This window comes from Mercenaria mercenaria, chromosome 4, assembly GCF_021730395.1.
Source record: "Mercenaria mercenaria strain notata chromosome 4, MADL_Memer_1, whole genome shotgun sequence".
In the NCBI taxonomy this organism is placed as follows: domain Eukaryota; kingdom Metazoa; phylum Mollusca; class Bivalvia; order Venerida; family Veneridae; genus Mercenaria; species Mercenaria mercenaria.
In genome coordinates, this window is record NC_069364.1 from 54,371,803 (window position 1) to 54,392,271 (window position 20,469).

The following is a 20,469-nucleotide window of genomic DNA, read 5'->3' on the forward strand; positions in this document are numbered from 1 at the left end:
AGAATGATACATATAGCAGAACCATGCTTTAACATGTCGAAACAATACATTGATGTTATACGCCTGCAGAATAATTTCACATTGCATTTAAGTAGAGCTCGAACAATACACGACAGTAAATGCCCAGCTCCACTCCACACTTCCGATTCCTTGCTATATATTTATATATAAGTATATAAATTATGATAACCAATTTTAAAGCATACTTTTTGACACAAAATCATTTATGGCTGGTACTTAGAATGCATGTACGGTCATATGTTGAGAGGAAGATACCATGAGCCTTTCCAACCATGCTCAAACCAGCTGGATGACCTCAGTCGGCGGCCATAGCGTGGCTCTAACCCATAGTGTAATGTTTACCAACTAGCATGAGAGGCGTCTGAATTATATAGGGAGACTGATAAATATTAATAAACTTATGATAGCTCTGTTCTATTTAAAATTTTCTTTGTCGACTGTATGCTATAAAAAGATCTTGTCCGAGCGGCCGCGAATCCAGTGGTGTGTGCATGTCCAGCGTGTACAAGCAGTTTTTGATTTCATGTATAGATGTATGGTACTTATGTTCTGTACTGTGTGCTGTTCATGCATTACTACTACTACTACTACTACTACTATTACTATTATTACTATTATTATTATTATTATTATTATTATTGACGTCATCATCATCATTAAAAATACAATTAAGTCTATCTATCCAATACTTATTTTTATGCTGCTGCATGGTAATGAATTTACTGACACCAAGTCCTTCTTCCTGGTTTCCCGATGATTATCTTCAAATGACAAGCTAAGTAAAAGCAATGTTGCTTTTTTTTACATTATTTGTGCAGTTTTGTCATTGACGCGGAATGACTAACAATTGCATTTATTGTAAAATCAGATAAAGTCTGGTTAAAGTATTAGAGTACAGGTAAGTCTAAAGTAATTAACATTTGAATTCTCACTATTTACTTATAGTCATAAACACGTGATGATACATTTAAGATTCCAAAATTTTTTTATTAATAGAAGACAACTAATCGAGCTTACAAAATTAAACGGGAGTTTTTTTTTTTTTTGGTTACCTGGGTTACTTGTTTATAAAATGAATATATTCAATTTTAAATAATCATTTTTAATGTAGAAATGGATTGGCAAGCTTCTGTTTTGATACTTTTAGTTGGCTACTGTTTGAATTGTAAGTTAAGTTTCTTATTCAAGAACAAAACTGCATTTAATTAACATTTTAGATAGATTAAATGAAATAGACACTATATAGATTTAATCTAATCGATTTTCTTAAAACCGCGCTTTATGTCTTCTTGCTCGGATTTGAAACAACGGATATTAAATTTAAAATCAGGTAAATTTAGGAATTTAAAGTGTCGGCCACTCATCGGTAAATTAAGGATTCGAATCCTACAGGTGCCTAGATCGCATGTATTCCTAGATCATCACTCCAAAGTATCAAGACCAGGGTTCAGGTTAGTGGGTACACTGGCACCAGAACAGAAAGAAAATGCCTCTGTATATGTTATACCTTACTCTTAGGTATTCTATAAGAACCATGGTTCTTACAGAATACCTAGGGATAGGGTATAACATGTACAGTGGCATTTTCTTTCTGGTCTGGCGCCAGTGAGTGGGTATTTCAAATAAGCTTCTTTCTTCTCTATCAGGCTGAAATCAACTTAAATTAAATCGGAAGTATAGTCATATTCGCTATTTGTCTCTTCCTTAAGGTTTTGTGACTGGCGAAGGATATAGGTCAGCAAGCTTGGCAGACGACAAGGAGATTGTATCAGATGATTCCAACGCATTATCAAGACATCAGAGGGATGTAGATGTTCCACTAAAACATCAGGGTGTATGTGGAATTCCTCCCGTTCAGATTGATACGAGATTTTACTGGTGTGATGACGGAGAAATTGTTGCCTTTAAAACAACCAAAAGCACACCCACGACCACAACAAGTACACCGGAACCTAATGGCAGTTGCAGGTAAACGATCATTTTTATGTTAGAAAAGTATGTTTTGTTAATTCACTTGTACAATTTTCCACCGTAGAAAATGTCATTTTATTTTTATTTTTTTTAAAAGACTGCTGAAACTCCGCTACAAGAGGCACGTCGAGCCATAAATTATGTTAATAATATTTTAACAATATTGTTTTGGTTGCATGAATAGTGGCCTACTGACTTGCAACGGAAATCTACACTGTGGTGCTGACCAAGGATACCGCTGTTGTGGGTTCGAGCGATATAACCCAGAGTTCCAGACTTGTTGTCAATACACCAGTGCCAAATACAAAGTATATGATGATATGCAGGAAAAGAGTCACGTGTAAGTGAAGATCTCTTTTTTTTTTTGCCGTTTGTTTGTTTTTTATGATAGTTTCGTTAGTAAAGAGAAACTTTGGCCAAACGTTTTTCTGATTTAGAATTATTATTGTTGTAGGCAAGGCGTAGGGCATTTATTCTGAGTACGATATTTATTACCCGAACAGACGACTATTTTTTAAAACAATCTGCTACTCACTCAAATTCATTTGATAAGAAAACATGTAATGCAGTATCCCCTTCCAACCCCGACTCCAGCCCCCCACCCCCACCCCGCACCCCCACCCCACCCATCCATAACACTAAACACTAACTTCAATTGTTTTATTTACAGATGTTGTGATTTGGATGTATACAAACGCGGATCCTCCTATATACCCTGTCAACATGCATCTACAAACGACAGATTTTTTAATAAATTAACAAAGTGGAAAAAGCTTAAGAGTGACCAAGCCCTTTGCACAATGAACGAACGTGAAACTCGGCAAGGTAAGGATTTATACTGAGTCATAGTTTTTCGTGGATTTTATGCTTAAACATCTTAGGAACCTTCGTTTCCGAGTAATCACGAATTATATGCTTCCATTTTATATTGGGAACCTCCGTGGTCGAGTTGTCGCGTAGTACCTTCTGAAATCTTATCTTATAGATCTTAAAAGCCGAGTGACGGAGGTATCTAATTTCGAATTCTTGCCTCCACCCCAAAGGTGACGTCTATAGGTTCGAGCTTAAGTTGTCATAAAGTTAGCTGGATTGAGAAAGATGTTGATTCTACCAAAGTTCCAGAAACGGATTCCTGTGACCTCCCTCTCCCGCCCCTTCCTCATGATTAATAGCTTAGGAGTTATAATATGACCTGAAATGTAAAGGAAACAAACATAGTTATTAACTTTATGTGATGGAAGTATTACAGAACCACAATTATTATGCATTTTCAAACAACTGCCTGCCCGTTAATATAGATGCTTACACATGAAAGCCCGTTTTTGCATAATAGGATTAGCAGTAAGAAATGACGCCATATAAATTCCAAGCACAGTACTTTGTCTTCTGCAAAGGTACTGAGTACATACGTTTATTGTTCTTTAGGCTAGTTCTTTATACAAATTTACACGGGCATTTTATCATTGCTTATGCAAGGGATTCACCAGGCTGGTGTAACTTTTATACTGGCGGGGACGGAGTGTGGTTTAACATGAAAGGGTGCATGATTAACCAGTTTGAACCCCTGTGTTATTTTTGGCACCGATCGTTCCAAGGCGGTGCCCTTTTGTGTTCCTGTATGCATTTGCACTGGTTAATATAAGTTTGTGTATATGTTAACCATGTATACATCTATACATATAGTCTTATTGGTTTGTAGTTTGACGAGGTTGTTTTTCAAATATCTGATATGACACTGATGTAACGCTGAAATGCGCACACTGTGAGTACAAAAATGTCAAACAACTGTTCATCAGTATGTGAACGTCTCGGCTTAACCAATTAAATTGCTTGAATTAATAATATTGGATTTATTGTATTGTGAATATGAAAATAACTGTTGCTTGTTTTCAGTTTACAAGATTGATATTGACGTCCAAGAAAGCAAGGGTGATCGGCGTTACCTCAAAGGAACAGTTTCAGTGTGGCCGTGGACACTAACATCAAGATCTAAAAATAGAACAAACTTGAGAAGTCCTCCAACAGAGAAAGGTTACATGGAAATACGATTGGACAAGTACAGTCCACGGAAGAATAATTTGAAAGGAAAAAGTTTCTTTACAGTATCAGAGAAAAACTACTTAGAAAAGGCCATTTTCTTTTTTAATCCTAACGACAACCTGTATAAGTGGCCAAAAAATGTAAAACAGCAAAAGAAGATTTCAAAATTGTTAAAGAAAATACAGCGCCAGTGTAGACGAAAGAAGAAAAAGATAGCCAAACAATCTAGTCGTATTTCCTAGATAAAATGTCACCAAAAAGTTCGGCCAAGGAAAGTCAGTTCTATACTTCTGAAATTTGTTCTTACTTTTTGACTAGTTGAAAAGCGTCAAAATGTTAAATATTTATTTTGGGTGACAGCACTGAATTAAATCTACAAATTTATCAATTACATTGTAATTTAGATAACTGCACACGGTTAAGATAACTTAAAACAGACTTTCCACAGCCTAAAGAGTAGCCCTGATTCCGGCGAAGGTAGCATGACGCTGGGATGTTTCAGGTACAGTGAGCACCCGAAGACAAGACGCAGACTAATAGATGTACATTAACGTATATCAGTGCGGGTGGTGTCAGACATGAAAATTAGAAAAAGCAGGGAAGAGTGGTCGGACGGATGTTTACACAGATAGAAATGAGAAAGTAATCGTAACTGGACGAGAAAGCTATAAAGCAGCTGTAGTAAAATACAACGATAATGGCTATTCATTTCTTTAATTTTTAAACTTATATTGTTAGAAAACATTTCATGTACGTATACGCATATTTATTCATAAACTTTCATATACATTAAATGTATGGATATCGATACCTAGAGACTCATTTTATTTTTTTAGTATAATTATCTTTGTAGTTTCGTTATAGTTTCATGTCTGATTAAATTTTTATGAAATTCTATTTTTTTTGTGTTTACCTGTTTTAAACAGCTATATTTTATCTTCATTTTTCTTCTTTCATTTATGTGATTCGCATTTGGCTTTCTAACAGAGACGAATGTAGATATTTGTCTGGAACTCACTTCTGAAATGTCTAATAAAATTATTGAAATTGACCAACAGTGGTTTTATATTATGTATTAGTCGGCCGAGCAATCAACCACAAGACAATTCATTAATTCGTTCAAAGAGGAAAATGTTTTTTACGACTTTACATTTTACAGGACTAAACAATATCCCTTTTAATTACATATGTTTAATTGAAACATCAAGTCCACTTTAAACGTTATGCAAAAAAAGTTATGATAAATGTTAAAAGGGCATTACCCATATGTAACCAAAGAACGATTTTATAGGCTTCGGATATGATAAGTCAAACAAATATTTAAAGAATTTTAGATCCAAGTCCTGCTATTTCCGATACGTAACTAGTCAGATCTAAATATAAACATTACTCTGTTAAACTTGTTGACGGCCGTGTACAACTTTATTGTATAATTATTTTACAACCACGATATATTCAATTCTTCGGTGGTATGTTTAGGACATGAATTTTTTTTTAAAGATTGAATCTACGCACGAGATAATTCAATCTTTTGTTTTAAAAAATCTTATCATTTTATTTCGTGCGCACGACATCTTATTGCGTGCGCTCGACATCTTATCTCGTGCGCACTACATCAGATCTCGTGCGCACGACATCTTATCTCGTGCACACGACATCGTATTTCGAGCGCACGACTTCCTCGTATCCCAAGCGCACGACATCTTATCTCGTACACACGCCATCTTATCTATGGCGCACGACATCTTAACTATATATATTCAGACAATTTGTGTGTATTTAGGTCATCAGTAAAAACATACGGGCAAGTAAATAATTAGGGTCCCGCCTAGTCAGAGGTTATTTAAACTTCCTGCAAGTACAATGTCATCCTATCTTTAAAATTAAATGAACATAATGAAGGATATTAACTGCATGTTCAAATAGCAACAAATCGCAGTTCGACTGATAGTATATCAATTCGCACATTGTCAGAAATAGTTATAAAATTTCATTTAAAAAGCCTACAAACTCATTTTTTCAAGGGCTTAAATTTATTCCTATGCGTCATCTCTGATTTTTTGCTGCCTTTTTTGATCAGTTTGTATATATAAATTACTACCCTGCAAACACCGGAAACGATTTTAGTATAAATGAAACAAAAGCAGAGATAAGATGTCATGTGCACGGTGCTTCCCTGACTCGAAAATGAGGATGAAGCAACAGTAGGAATTCCTATGCACATCATCATTCTTCATCATCATCATATCCAGTGTTTATTTGCCTCCACCCCAAAGGTGACGTCTTTAGGTTGTAGCAAATTAGTTACATCAGACAATGTATAACCACAAACGCAACCAAATATCTAATTAACTCTGTTGTCACATCACGTTTGGATTATTGTTACTCTCTTCTATATGGGATTCCAAAACAGTCAATGTACGCCCAAAATACGGCAGTTAGAACTGTAACCAGAACATACAGATTCGACCATATAACACTTGTGTTGCTTGAACTCCATTGGCTTCCCGCGCAGTGCAGGGAAGAATACAAAATTCTAACACATACGTATAAGGCGCTCGATGATCAATCACTACCAGCTGATGTAGTGAACATGTTAGAAGTATATACGCCATCCAGAAATCTGAGATCCCAAAGTAATGCACTTAGACTAGTGCTGCCCAAATGTCAGACAGTGCGATTTGGTGACAGGAGCTTCCAGGCAGCAGCTGCGATGTTATGGAATGCCCTCCCATCTGTCATAAGAGTCTGCAAGAACATGCAAAGTTTCAAAAAGCGCTAAAACGCATTATTTCATACAACTCTTTGGGAACTAATCTCAGTTATTTCCTGGTAGAATAATATAGGTACTTGGCCGGCCAATCAAGAACTCTAGTGTGACAGAATGACATAAACAGTGTGTGTTTTTTTTCTGTGGGATGTATCACAGATGTTCCTCGGACCATTTAGGTGGGGACTGGCACAATCATCATGGACAGTTTGTGTCACAGGGTGAGAAAAATGTGCTGCCAGATCGGGACTCGAACCCGGGACCTCGGAATACCATTCCGATGCTCTATCGACTGAGCTACCCGAGCGTCTACACATTTTCTCCCCGTTTAAATATTCAAAGCTATACCGTGACATATTTCCCCACCATTTTGAAATTCGTCCTCGAATTTCAGCGGGTACTTTTTATATAAGCAATTACAAACGTCGTTCACTAACTAGTGTAATGCCGTCACGGGCCCACGTTGGGCGCCAAATGTCACAGGGTGAGAAAAATGTGCTGCCAGACCGGGACTCGAACCCGGGGCCTTGGAATACCGTTCCGATGTTTTACCAACTGAGCTACCTGCCGCTTACACATTTTCTCCCCATTTAAATATTCAAGTTCTATACCGTGACATTTGCATGCTGTGAATGTAGGATATCTTCTGTTTTATTCTGTTTTGATAGATCAGTTAATTTTTTATACTATATATATTTTTTTTTTATGTTTTGATCTCATTACCTTTAATTTAAACGCTACGTATCTTATTACCGTAATGTAATTTTAAATTCATTCTATAATAGTTCAATTACCATTTTTGTATTGAACATTATATAGATGCTTTTATGTAAAGCGCTTTTGAACGGATTTTTATATGAAGAGTGCTATATAAATGTGGTATATAATAATGATAATAAAAACGGTGGCAGTCGTATGTTTTTTACTGATGATAGGGCCTTTATATATATAGATATAATAACATGCGCTCGAGATAAGATGTCGTGCGCACGAGATAAGATGTCGAACGATCGAGATAAGATGCCGTGCGCTCGAGATAAGATGTCGTGTGCACCAGATAAGATGTCGAGTGCTCGGCATAAGATGTCATGCGCATGAGATAAGATGTCCTGTCATTTTATGTGTTGTGTTTCACATTATTACTACAGCTATCTATTTGTTGTTTCACGTTTCCTACTGTTACTTAAGCAGTCCATGTTAAATGTTGTGCTCAATACTTTTATTACAGCAGTCAATGTTATGCGTTGCGTTCAGTACCGTTACTTCATGTGTTGTGTTAAATTCCATACTATTACTTCAGCAGTCCAACTTAAGTTAATTCCGAAGTCCATGTTATGTGTCAACACTTACTTCAGCAGTCTATTCTTGACGGTTGTTTTTTCTCTGCTTTTTTCCCGCAGTCGTTGAAATGTTCTGTATTCTGAACTGTTACGATAGCAGTCCAGTTTATATGTTGTGTTGCATGCTGTTATTTCAACAATATACTCCTCAGATCTCCAGCGCCAAAATCTACACTTCTTGAGATCTCAAAACTTAATGTCTTAAATCCCCGATACCTCCAGCGCTCTTGTCTGTACTTTCAGTGATTCAGTGCTAATGTATGTACACCCTGAGATCTCCAACAGCGTCAATGTCTGCATGCACTGAGATCTCGAGCGCGAAAACGTGTCTCGCTATAGCTATTTTCAGTATACCCCGACATCTGTAGTGGTAATACATGTACTCCCAGAGATATCCAGATCTAAAAGGACTTTTCTGGGTTTACAACTGCTGTATTTTTCTAGCATCTTGATCTGCAATATTGTATTTGGCTCCAGTGGATTTAGCCAGGCCTAGATCTAACGATTGTGCCGAGTGTGATCCTGTCTGGCAAAATCCATGCGAGTCAAAACATCAATGCAGATGAAGGTACTGCTTTAATAAACCTTTTTTTATACATATATCTATTTCTACGGTGAACCTTTTGACGCATGGAGCTTCGCAACTAAAATAATTAGTACCAATATTGAATATTTTTCCATATCTGATGGGAGTTGAATGTAGGTTTTCTATTAGTGAACTACAGGCTGTATCTCAGACAGAAAATTAGTAGCTATATGGTTACACATCATATTCAATATACTGATTCAAATATTTCAGTCAAATTTAAGTACAGCTTCATTTATAGTGTATTATATTTCTGATGACATGCAAGGATATTCCAAACCAGTAAACGTCTTGAAGAAGGTAGGAGAAGATATACAGTTTGAGTGCAGGTTGCCAGCAGACTACAAGGGTGGGGACTATCCAACCACCGAGTTTGTCGTTCAACATAATGTATTTCAGAAGTTTATAAAGTTGAGAACTGGGTCCATCGTGTATAATGTTCAATTTGGCAGATGTATCTAAACAGAATGCAGGAATCTTTGCATGTATTATAACTGCAACAGTGAATATTATAAATGATACTATTGTCGTTTAGCTGGTTTTACATCATGCCTCCAAATAACAGTACTATAGATTAGCTGTTTTTTACTTTGTAATTGATGCTTCTGAGATATCTAAATTCTGTTTATACAAACTTATTTTATAAACTCACCTTGGGCCGAGGCGCTATGTGGTGGTAGTCTGTTCATAATTTCTTCAAATTTGTTTGTTTGTTTTGGGTGTAACGCCGTTTTTCTACAGTATTTCAGTCATGTATTGTACTATTTTATTGAACTGTCAAATACATATTGATTACATGGGCGGTGCACAGAATATTTTAATCTTCGGTTGATTTTCGGAACATTCCGTATAATATACGGACAGTACCCAGGAATTAAAATGGTTTATATTTAAAGCGTGCATACGCATGTACGCAAGTCACGATAGCTCAGTGGTCATCGTCAATAGCTTGAAACCTGGAGATCTTAAGATCGAAACCGTTCAGTGTCTGTTTTTTTTTTTTCTGTTTTTTTTTTTTTTTTTTTTTTTTTTTTCTCACAAATTTCAAGAAACACTTTGTACATGTACATTTTTATGCAATGTTCCCTTCATTGTATTTTCACAAGTATCTTTTTTGTTTTTATCTCGTTTTTTGTTTTTTAATTTCTCATTTTAAATATATGTTTATGTTATTTTTATTCACAGTTCATTTCACTACATTATAAATTTCATACATATAAATTACAACTAGCTAAATTCATCATTCAGTTTCGATCGTGGTGTCGGTACTGCTGTCATCGGAGTCATATAAATCATATAAACAATTAAAAATGAAAAAATAAAAATGTTCTCCCTAGGGCTCGAACCAGCGATTTTCTGCATTTGAGTCATGTGCTGTAACAAGTGGGCCACAGACACGAACGACGAGTACGTGTTTCACTTTCAATACTAATAATGAAATTTTGACACTTAACCAAAATTTCTTTCCGTAAAACATACGGATAGCACCGAAGTTGGGCCGAATATTATAATATCGAATGCACAGAGCGTGTAATGTATGCACATTTGACAGGTTAAAAAAATAGCACAATAACGGCGGGCACTTAACCTAACCAGTGTTCGTGGATTCTGTACCAGTACAAACCTGTTCCCCGCAAGTAACTGTCAACCCACATGCATTATCAGAGGTGGAGGACGAATGATGTCAGACACAATGTCTTTTATCAAATCGTCACGGACAACATACGCCCCGCCCGGGGATCGAACTCGCGACCACGCGATCCGTAGACTAACGCTCTCCCTACTGAGCTAAACGGGCAGGCTTTCTTCAAATGACATCTCTTTTGAGACATGAATATTTTTCGGATGATCCTCCTAAAACATTTTCTGCGTCGGACCAGCTGCAATGCTTTATCATCATCTAGATCTATCTTTCAGGGATAAAGTCTCCGCTGGTCCAGCTACTCTGCCTGTGACCCCTCTGTCTCTCTGTCTCTCTATCCAGTGGGGATCAAAACTCCGGAGCTCTCATTCCGGAGGCGAACACTCTACCACTGAGCTATTATGGCACACGATTTCACTTTCAGCAAAGTAGTTTTGTCTAATGGTAGAGCGTCCTCCTCCGGTGCGGAAGGTCGTGGATTCAATCCCCGGTCGCTTTGAGATGTGAAAAATGGTACCAGTTGCTCCCTTTGTGTGCTCAACATTATGCGGATAGAACAGGCCCTTCTCTCAAACTTGTAATTTCGCATGAATGTGATGTGGAGATCGGCGTCTAAATTGGTAGAATTTGTTTCAGGATTCGCCTTGAATTAGTTAGTGTATATGTATATCAGATATAGGATCCGATGCTGATTATACATGTAAAGGGTAGCAACCTTTTGACATATTGTAATAGATGATCGTCGGTAAAATTTTCTGGTAAAATCAAGGAAATCCTCATATCATAAAATTACATTTGGGCAAACTTTCTAAAGTTTAAAACATGTTACAGTAAGTATTTTCACGAAATTAAATCGACAACGGGCCGCATACTAGCCTGTTTACGAATCTGAGCTTGTTATTATTATTATTATTATTATTATTATTGATACAAATTAGTCTATCAATGCTATACTCATTGTTTATTGCTGGTAATGAAATTACTAATGCTAGGGACACCAAGTCCTTCGTCATGGTTTCCCGATGCTTATCTTAAAATGGTAAACTAAATTTATGCAATTTTTTACAGTATTTTTGCAGCGATGTATGACTAACAACTGCATTAATAGGGTTAAAGTATTAGATAAGTCTTAAGTAATTAACTTTTGATTTCTCACTAATGAGCTACAGTCATATTTATAAACGTGATGATTTTGTTAAGATTCCAATTTTTTATTAATAGAAGACAACTAATAGAGCTAACAAAATTAAACAAGAGTTATTTTGGTCACCTTGGTTACTTGTTTATAGAAATTATCATTTTCAATTTAGAAATGGATAGACAAGCTTCTGCTTTGGTGCTTTTAATTGGCTTCTATTTAAATTGTAAGTTAAGATTCTTATTTAAGAACAAAAATGCAAAATATTTTGAAAAAATATTTGAAATACTATATAGATTTAATCTAATCGATTTTCTTAAAAGTGCACTTTGTCTTCTTGCGCGGATCTTTGTCAATTTGCTGAAAATGAAATAAAGTTATGTAATCGGATATTAAATCAAAATACAGGTACATTTAGGGAGTTAAGATGTCTGCCACTCAATCGGTAAATTCAGGATTTGAATTTACATGTGCCAAGATTGCATGTATTCCTAGATCATCATATAGAGTATAAAGACAGCCTGCTCTAAATGGTTCAGGCTAGTGCGTTTTTCAAATAAGCTGCTTTCTTCACAATCAGGCTGAAATCAACTTAAATTAAACCGGAAGTGTAGTCATATACGCTGTTTGTCTCTTCCTTAAGGTTTTGTGACTGGCAAAGGATACAGGTCAGCAAGCTTGGCAGACGACAAGGAGATTGTATCAGATGATTCGAACACATTATCAAGACATCAGAGGGATGTAGATGTCCCACTAGAATATCAGGGTGTATGTGGAATTCCTCCCGTTCAGATTGATATGAGATTTTTCCGGTGTGATGATGCAGAAATTGTTGCCAAAAGCACATCCGCGACCACAACAAGTACACCGAAACCTAATGACATTTGCAGGTATACGATCATACTAATGCTTCAGATAATTTTAAGAAAATGAGACGCGCCATGAGAAAACCAACATAGTGCGTTTGCGACCAGCATGGATCCAGACCAGCCTGCGCATCCACGCAGTCTGGTCAGGATCCATGCTGTTCGCGAACGGTTTCTCTAATTGCAATAGGTTTTGAATGCGAACAGCATGGATGGCTGGTCTGAATCCATGCTGGTCGTAAACGCACTATGTTGGTTTTCTCATGATGCGGCTCAAATTATGTTTTGTTAATTCACATGTACAACTTTTCGCTGTAGAAAATGTCGTTTTATCTATTTCTTAAAGGGATATTATAGCCTGACTGAATAAACTCCGCTACAAGAGGCACGTCGAGCCATAATTTATGTTAATAATATCTTTTTACAATTAACATGTAACAATATTGCTTTGGTTGCATGAGTAGTGGCCTTCTGATCTGCAACGGAATACCATACTGTGGTGCTGACCAAGGATACCGCTGTTGCGGGTTCGAGCTGTACAACCCAGAATTCCAGACTTGTTGTCAAAACACCAGTGCCAAATACAAAGTATATGATGACATGCCTGAAAAGAGTCACGTGTAAGTGAGACACTCATTTTTTGCTGTTTGTTTTTTTTTACGATAGTTACGTTGTTAATGAGAAAAATTGGCCAGACGTTTTCTCGATGTAGTATTATAAAACAACTCTGTAGACAAGGTGTAGGGCCTTTATTTGAGTACGATATTAATTACCCGAACAGAAAGTTAATTTAAAACTTTCTGCGTCTCATTCAAATCCGTTTGAAAAAAAAACAACAAAAAAAACCCCAAAAACATGTAACGCAGTATCCCCTCCCCACCCCGACTCCATTCCTCTACCTATTCATGACACTAAACACAAAATTGATTTGTTTTTATTACAGATGCTGTGTATTGGATGCATACAAACGAAGTTCCTCCGATATACCTTGTGAACATGCCTCTTCGAACGACAGATTGTTTAGGAAGTGGAAAAAGCTTGTGAGTGACCAAGCCCTTTGCACAATGAACGAACGTGAAACTCGGCAAGGTAAGACTTTATACAGGCTGATCACTATCAAATAGAATGTAAGCCTCCGCTGGTCCACAAGTAGTCCAAATATAGTACTAATCTTTTTTCCTTTCCTAGTGCATTTTCTCGACAGCAACGTGCTTACATTTACCCTACCGTGTTTCAATATGTATCACTTTGCATTCTATTGAAATCGGCATGTTCCTATCGCATGCTGGGTAAAAATGGCGGCGTAAGAATTTAATGTCTCGAAAAGAGAAATTGAAAGAAGCGAAAAGTAGTAAATTCAGCGGGTTGTATTTACCGAACTCTAGTTTTCTTATATAAAAGTTAACACCCCCTTTTCTTTTTGTTTTTGTAAAGTAGCGATCTAGTTCTTTATGGGAATATAAGTCTCTGAAAATCTGATTTGCTAGAAAATGTCGAAAAACCGTTATGAAGTAAGTGAATTTTATATGAAATAAAGAAGAGCTGGATTTAGTGGTTTTCAGCCTACAGAGTCGTGGATTTACGTGGATTATATGCTTAAACTTCACCTTAGGAACCTTCCTTTCCGAGTAATCACGGATTATATGCTTCCATTTTATCTTTGGAACGTTCGTGGTCGAGTTGTCGCGGAGTACATTCTGAAATTTTATCTTATAGATCTTCTAAGCCGGGTGATTGGGGTCTCTAATTTCGAATACTTGCCCTCACCCCTGCCAAAAAGCCGACGTCTTTAGGTTCGAGCTTTAGTTGTCATAATTATAGCTGGATTGAGGGAGATAGTGATTCTACCAAAGTTCCCGAAACGGCTTCCTGTGCCCTTCCCCACCCCCGCCCCAACCCATCCCTCATGATTAATAGCTTAGGAGCTGAATATGACCTAAAGGAAAAGGGCATAGTTGTTAACTTTATGCGAAGGAACCACGATTATTATGCATTTCCAAGTAACTGCCTGTCCGGTAATGTAGATGCTGTGCATGATAAGATTTGCAGTAAGAAATGACGTCATATAAATTCCAAGCACAGTACTTTGACAGTCTGACTAAAGTGCTACGCTTTGCATCTGAAGAAGTGCTATTGATAGACTCGTTCTAATGACCCTTTCAACAATTTGAAAGTGAAAGTAGAAGTTTAAAAAATCTATATTTAGCCTGGGGTTTTCATGTTTATAATAATAATTCTCATGACGACAACACAATGACTGCGCCCTCGTTTATTTTAGAGGTATTATATGTCACGGTACGAACTTGCTCACTTAAGTAGCCGGTTAGCTCAGACGGTAGAGCACTCGCCTTTTTTAAGCGAGGGGTCCCGGGTTTGAGCCCCGGACTGACTGCACATTTTTCTCACCCTATTACATTCGAAGCTATTTTGATGGTTCAGCAAAATGCTTGTGGAAACGAGTCGTTCGGTTCAAATAAAAATATTAACAATTAGGAGTGACCTGTCGTTTTTTATTTTTAGATTTGGATTTATTAAATAAGGGTTTGAAAGATATTTGACTTATTTAAAACTATAAACTATAATTTAAATACATTTCAAATACCGAGCAGATTGAAACTGCATTGATAGCTCAGTTAGTAGGATTGAGGAATCTTGCTAGTGACTTAACTTTTGCGATTAGGAGGCTGTAGGTTCGAATCCCACACAGGGCTATATTTTTTATGATTGAATTTGTTTTATTTATATTTTTCATGTTTTTTTTTTATTTCATTTTATTTCATCGTTTCAATTTCATTTTTAATTTCATTCATTCAATTTGATTACATTCAATACATTTCAAACACACGCTCCCAATGGATCATCCTCACTCTCGCTGTCGGCGTCGGTTTCCTTGGAATCAGTGTCATCATCTAGTTGAATGACCAAATTGTCAAGAGCTATGTCAACCATGTTGAATAATTCACAATCAAATGTTAAAATGCGAACTAGCAAAATGACACAAGTAATGCAATTCAAATACATCTTTAACATTATTATCATTTTAAATGTATGTTACCAAAGTATAAAATGAAAAAAAAAAAAAAATAAAATGAAATGAAAAAAAAAATAATATTGATCTCCGTTGGAATTCGAACACACAAAAATTAGATTCGAGAACCGTCACACTTACCACTGCACCACGGCGTCTAATTGTCGAAGAGACAGTCATTTAAATATTTATTATTAAAATAAATTATAAAAAGGTAGGGTACCTCTTTACTGAAGTGGTTTATTCCAGTAAACTTTCAAATCTATTAATAAAAGCGACAGGTCACTCCTAAATGCTAATAGCAGCATCGGATATCCAAATATACAGAAAGATGAATGTGAATAGGTCATCCTAAGATCTTCGTGCAGACGTCAGATTGAGTACTTTGTCTTTTGCAAAGACATCTTGTATATTCGTTTGTTGTTCTTTAGGCTAGTTCTATATAAATTCACACGAGCATTTTTGTGTTTTACATTGTAATGTTTTCTGTTACCATTGCTTATGAAAGGGATTCACCTGGCTGGTGTAATTTTTATTTATACTGTCGGAGACGGAGTGTGGTTCAACATAAAAGGGTGCATGATTAATCAGTTTAAACCCCCAGTGTGTTTTAGGCACTGATCGTTCCAAGGCGGTGCACTTTTGTGTTCCTATATGCATGTTTCGAACTCGTTAATATATGTCTGTGTACATATGCTAACCATGTATACATCCATACATAAAGTCGTCTTATTGGTTTGAAGTTTGACGAGGTATCTGATTCGACACTGATGTAACGCTGAAATGCGCACGCAAGTACAAAAATGTCAAACAAGGGTTCATCAGTATGTGAACGTCTCTGGTTAACCAATAAAATTGCTTAAATTAATAATATTGAAATTAGTATATTGCTTGTTTTCAGTTTACAAGATTGATATTGACGTCCAAGAAAGCAAGGGCGATCGGCGTTACCTCGAAGCTAAAGTTTCAATGTGGACGTGGACACCATCATCAAGATCTGAAAATGGAACAGACTTGAGAAGTCCTCCAACAAAGAAAGGCTACATGGAAATACGATTGGACAAGTACAGTCCACGGAAGAAGAATTTGACCGGAAGAAGTTTCTTTACAATAACAGAGAAAAACTACTTAGAAAAAGCAATTTTCTTTCTTAATCCCAACGACAACCTGTATAAGTGGCCAAAAAATGTAAAGAAGATTTCAAATTTGTTACAGAAAATACAGCGCCAGTGTAGTCAGAAGAATGAACAGATAGCCAAATAATCTGGCCGCATTTCCAAGATAAAATGTTACCAAAAAGTTCGGCCAAGGAAAGTCAGTTCTATACTTCTGAAAAATACTTAACTTTCTGACTAGTTGAAAAGTTTGAAAATGTAAAATTATTATTTCGGGTGATAACACTAAATTAAATCTACAGATTTATCGATTACATTGTAATTTAGATACTAGCATACGATTAAAGTAACTTAAAACAGACTTTCCGCAGACTAGCGAGTACCCTGATTCCGGCGAAAAAAAAACAACAACAAACAAACAAACAAACAAAAAACAGGACATCGAAATGTTTCAGGTACAGTGGGCACCGGAAGTGGAGAATCACACTAGATATACATACACGTATTTCATTGCGGCTGGTGCTGAAAAGGAAAAAAATAAGGCAGGAAAAGTGGTAGGATGGATGTGTACAAAGACAGAAATGAGAAAGTGATCGTAACGGGCCGAGAAGGCTATAAAGCAACTGTTACGGTAGTAAAATAAAATGAGCCTTCCAATGGGAAAACCAACATAGTGCGTTTGCGACCAGTATGGATCCAGACCAGCCCGCGCATCTGCACAGTCTGGTCAGGATCCATGCTGTTCGCTTTCAAAGCCCATTGCAATTGGAGAAACTGTTGGCGAACAGTATGGATCCTGACCAGACAGTGCGGATGCGTAGGCTGGTCTGGATCCATGATGGTCGCAAACAAATTGTGTTGGTTTTCTCATGGCATGGCTCAAATGATAATGACTCTTCATTTCTTTCCCCTTTTTCTAAAACTTGCATTGTTAGAAAACATTTCATGCGCGCATACGCACATTATCTATAAACTTTAATATTCATTAATATACATTAACTGTAACGATACCGACACCGAGAAACTAATTTTATTTTTAATATTGTGTTCTTTTGTATTTACATTATAGTTTCATGTCTGATTAAATTATTATGAAATTCTTTTGTGTGTGTGTTGAGCCGTTTTAAAGGCTCATAATGCCTTTGGTGGCCACATTTTCCGTTATGAACATAAAATACATTAATTTTTTGTTAAATCCTATTTCTGATTATTAATTTCATTAACATTTGTCAAAGGTTTGAATATTGCTGAATATATTAGAATGTTTTATTGGATCTATTGTTTTTTATTATCTCCCTTTATGGTTCTAATTATAACGGTTCATGTGCAATATTTAAAGTGGTGCTTATGTAGCCATGTAGCCATGTAAGTACACATAAAATATATTTGAATAGCTGTTTGATCTGTTTTTAAAGATAAAAAATTAAGCATTATAGACCTTTAAACAGCTATATTTTATCTTCATTTTTCTTCCTTCGTTTAAGTTATTCGCATTCGGCTTTCTAACAGAGACAAATGTAGATATTTGTCTGGAACTTTTTTGCCATGATCTTTTTTTATAAATAGTTCTGAAATGTCTAATAAAATTATTGAAATTGACCAACAATGCTTATATCAATTAGTCGGTCAAGCAATCAACCACAAGACAATTCATTAATTCATTCAAGGAGGAAAATGTTTTTCTAACGACACTACTTTTGACAGGACTAATCCATATATCCCATATAATTGTAAGTATAATTGAAACATCGAGTTCGCTTTAAACAGTTATGATAAATGTTTTAAAGGACATTACCTAAATGTAACCAAAGAACGATTTAATAGGCTTCGGATATGATAAACGAAACAAATATTTAAAGAATTTTAGACCTGTGAGAACTCAAGTCCTGTTATTTCCGATACGTCACTAGTCAGTTCTAAATATAAACATTACCCTGTTAAACTTGTTGACAGCCGGGTACAACTTTATTTTATAATTATCTTACGACCACAATATATTCAATTCTTCGGTAGTATGTTTAGGACATGCATTTATTTTATTTATTTTTTTAAAGATTGAATTATCTCGTACGCACGATATCTTATCTCGAGCGCACGATATCTTATCTCGTGCGCACGACATGTTATCACGTGTGCTCAACATCTTATCTCGTGCGCATGACATCAGATCCCGTGCGCACGACACCTATCTCGTGCGCATGACATCGTTTCTCGAGCGCACGACATCCTCGTACCTCGAGCGCACGTCATCTTATTTCTTGCGCACGACATCGTATCTCGAGCGCACGATATCCTCGTATCTCGAGTGCACGACATCTTATCTCATGCGCACGACATCGTATCTCGAGCGCACGACATCCTCGTATCTCGAGCGCACGACATCTTATCTCATGCGCACACCATCTTATCTATACATATTAAGGCCATTTGCGTGTATTTAGGTCATCAGTAAGAACAGCCTGCCCGCTTAGCTCAGTCAGTAGAGCGGGTCGCGGGGTCGTGAGTTCGATCCTCGAGCGGGGCGTATGTTCTCCGTGACTATTTGATAAACGACATCTCGAGCGCACGATATCTTATCTCGTGCGCACGACATCTTATACGTGTGCTCAACATCTTATCTCGTGCGCATGACATCAGATCTCGTGCGCACGACACCTTATCTCGTGCGCATGACATCTTATCTCGAGCGCACGACAGCCTCGTATCTCGAGCGCACGTTATCTTATCTCATGCGCACGACATCGTATCTCGAGCGTACGACATCCTCGTATCTCGAGCACACGACATCTTATCTCATGCGCACCACATCGTATCTCGAGCGCACGACATCCTCGCATCTCGAGCGCACGACATCTTATCTCATGCGCACGCCATCCTATCTATGGCACACGACATCTTATCTATACATATTAAGGCCATTTGTGTGTATTTAGGTCATCAGTAAGAACAACCTGCCCCGCTTAGCTCAGTCGGTAGAGCGTTGGTCTACGGATCGCGGGGTCCGTGACTATTTGATAAACGACACTGTGTCTGAAATCATTAGTCCTCCACATCTGATTCATGTGGGAAAGTTGGCAGTTACTTGCAGAGTACATGTTGTACTGGTACAGAATCCTGGATCACTGGTTAGGCTAACTGCCCGCCGTTACATGACTGAAATACTGTTAAACCCAAAACAAACAAACAAATCAGTAAGAACATACGGACAAGTAAATAATTAGGGTCCCGCCTAGTCAGAGGTTATTTAAACTTCCTGCAAGTACTAGGTAATCCTATCTTCAAAAGTAAATGAACATAATGAATGCTACTAACTGCATGTTCAAATAGCAACAAATCGCAGTTCGACTGATAGTATATCAATTTGCACATTGTCAGAAAAAGTTATAAATTTGCATGCATGAACAAAAGGGAAACAGGGAAATTCTTTGATATATATGGGCGAAGCCTACATACCCAAACTTTGTACGGTATTGTGTTAAATATCAGAGAGAATATACGCTACAACGTTTTCTTAGGGCCTCTGTTACTGGGAGATAGAGGTCGCTGACTTCGAATACCTTGCCCTCACCACTCGACTACGAGCTAAAATCTGAAAGGCTCGATTTATCATGAATGAGATGTTCATGGTATTTGGTCGAATCTCCGACTCGAATGAGCGTAATAGTTTATGGCAAGCCAATTGTCCAATAATTACGTGAACCCTAGTTCACGGTCGAAAAACTAGGATTAACGATCGATAAACTAGGTTTTTCGAACGTAAAACTAGGTTTTTCAAATACTAACCTATATTTTCGAGTGAAAACATCAGATACCGGGCGTAAAACCATAGTTTACGCTCGTGAACCCAGGTTTACGTTCGATAAACTAGGTTTCTGGATTGAACTAAGAATTTCGGTCGTTACCGTAAACTTAGGTTTACGAACGTGAACCTACGTTTACGAGCGTGAACTGT

General features: G+C 37.0%; 2 protein-coding genes across 3 annotated transcripts; both read left to right on the forward strand.

Annotated features, from left to right (window-relative positions):
* Positions 1-1,008: 1,008 nt before the first annotated feature.
* LOC128556378 (uncharacterized) lies at positions 1,009-5,083 on the forward strand. The gene is made up of 5 exons (XM_053541291.1): positions 1,009-1,186; positions 1,731-1,989; positions 2,177-2,332; positions 2,663-2,817; positions 3,886-5,083. Exons 1-5 carry the CDS (start codon positions 1,135-1,137, stop codon positions 4,272-4,274), a joined length of 1,011 nt encoding a protein of 336 aa, XP_053397266.1. The 5' UTR covers positions 1,009-1,134; the 3' UTR covers positions 4,275-5,083.
* Positions 5,084-11,634: 6,551 nt separating this feature from the next.
* On the forward strand, positions 11,635-17,786 carry LOC128556753 (uncharacterized). 2 transcript variants are annotated; one of them, XM_053542425.1, is made up of 5 exons: positions 11,635-11,734; positions 12,152-12,398; positions 12,839-12,994; positions 13,318-13,463; positions 16,304-17,786. In XM_053542425.1, the coding sequence occupies exons 1-5, from the start codon at positions 11,683-11,685 to the stop codon at positions 16,663-16,665; spliced, it is 963 nt and encodes a 320-aa protein (XP_053398400.1). In that variant the 5' UTR covers positions 11,635-11,682; the 3' UTR covers positions 16,666-17,786. The 2 variants fall into 2 exon arrangements, with proteins under 2 accessions (XP_053398400.1, XP_053398401.1); XM_053542426.1 differs by lacking the exon at positions 12,839-12,994.
* Positions 17,787-20,469: the final 2,683 nt, after the last annotated feature.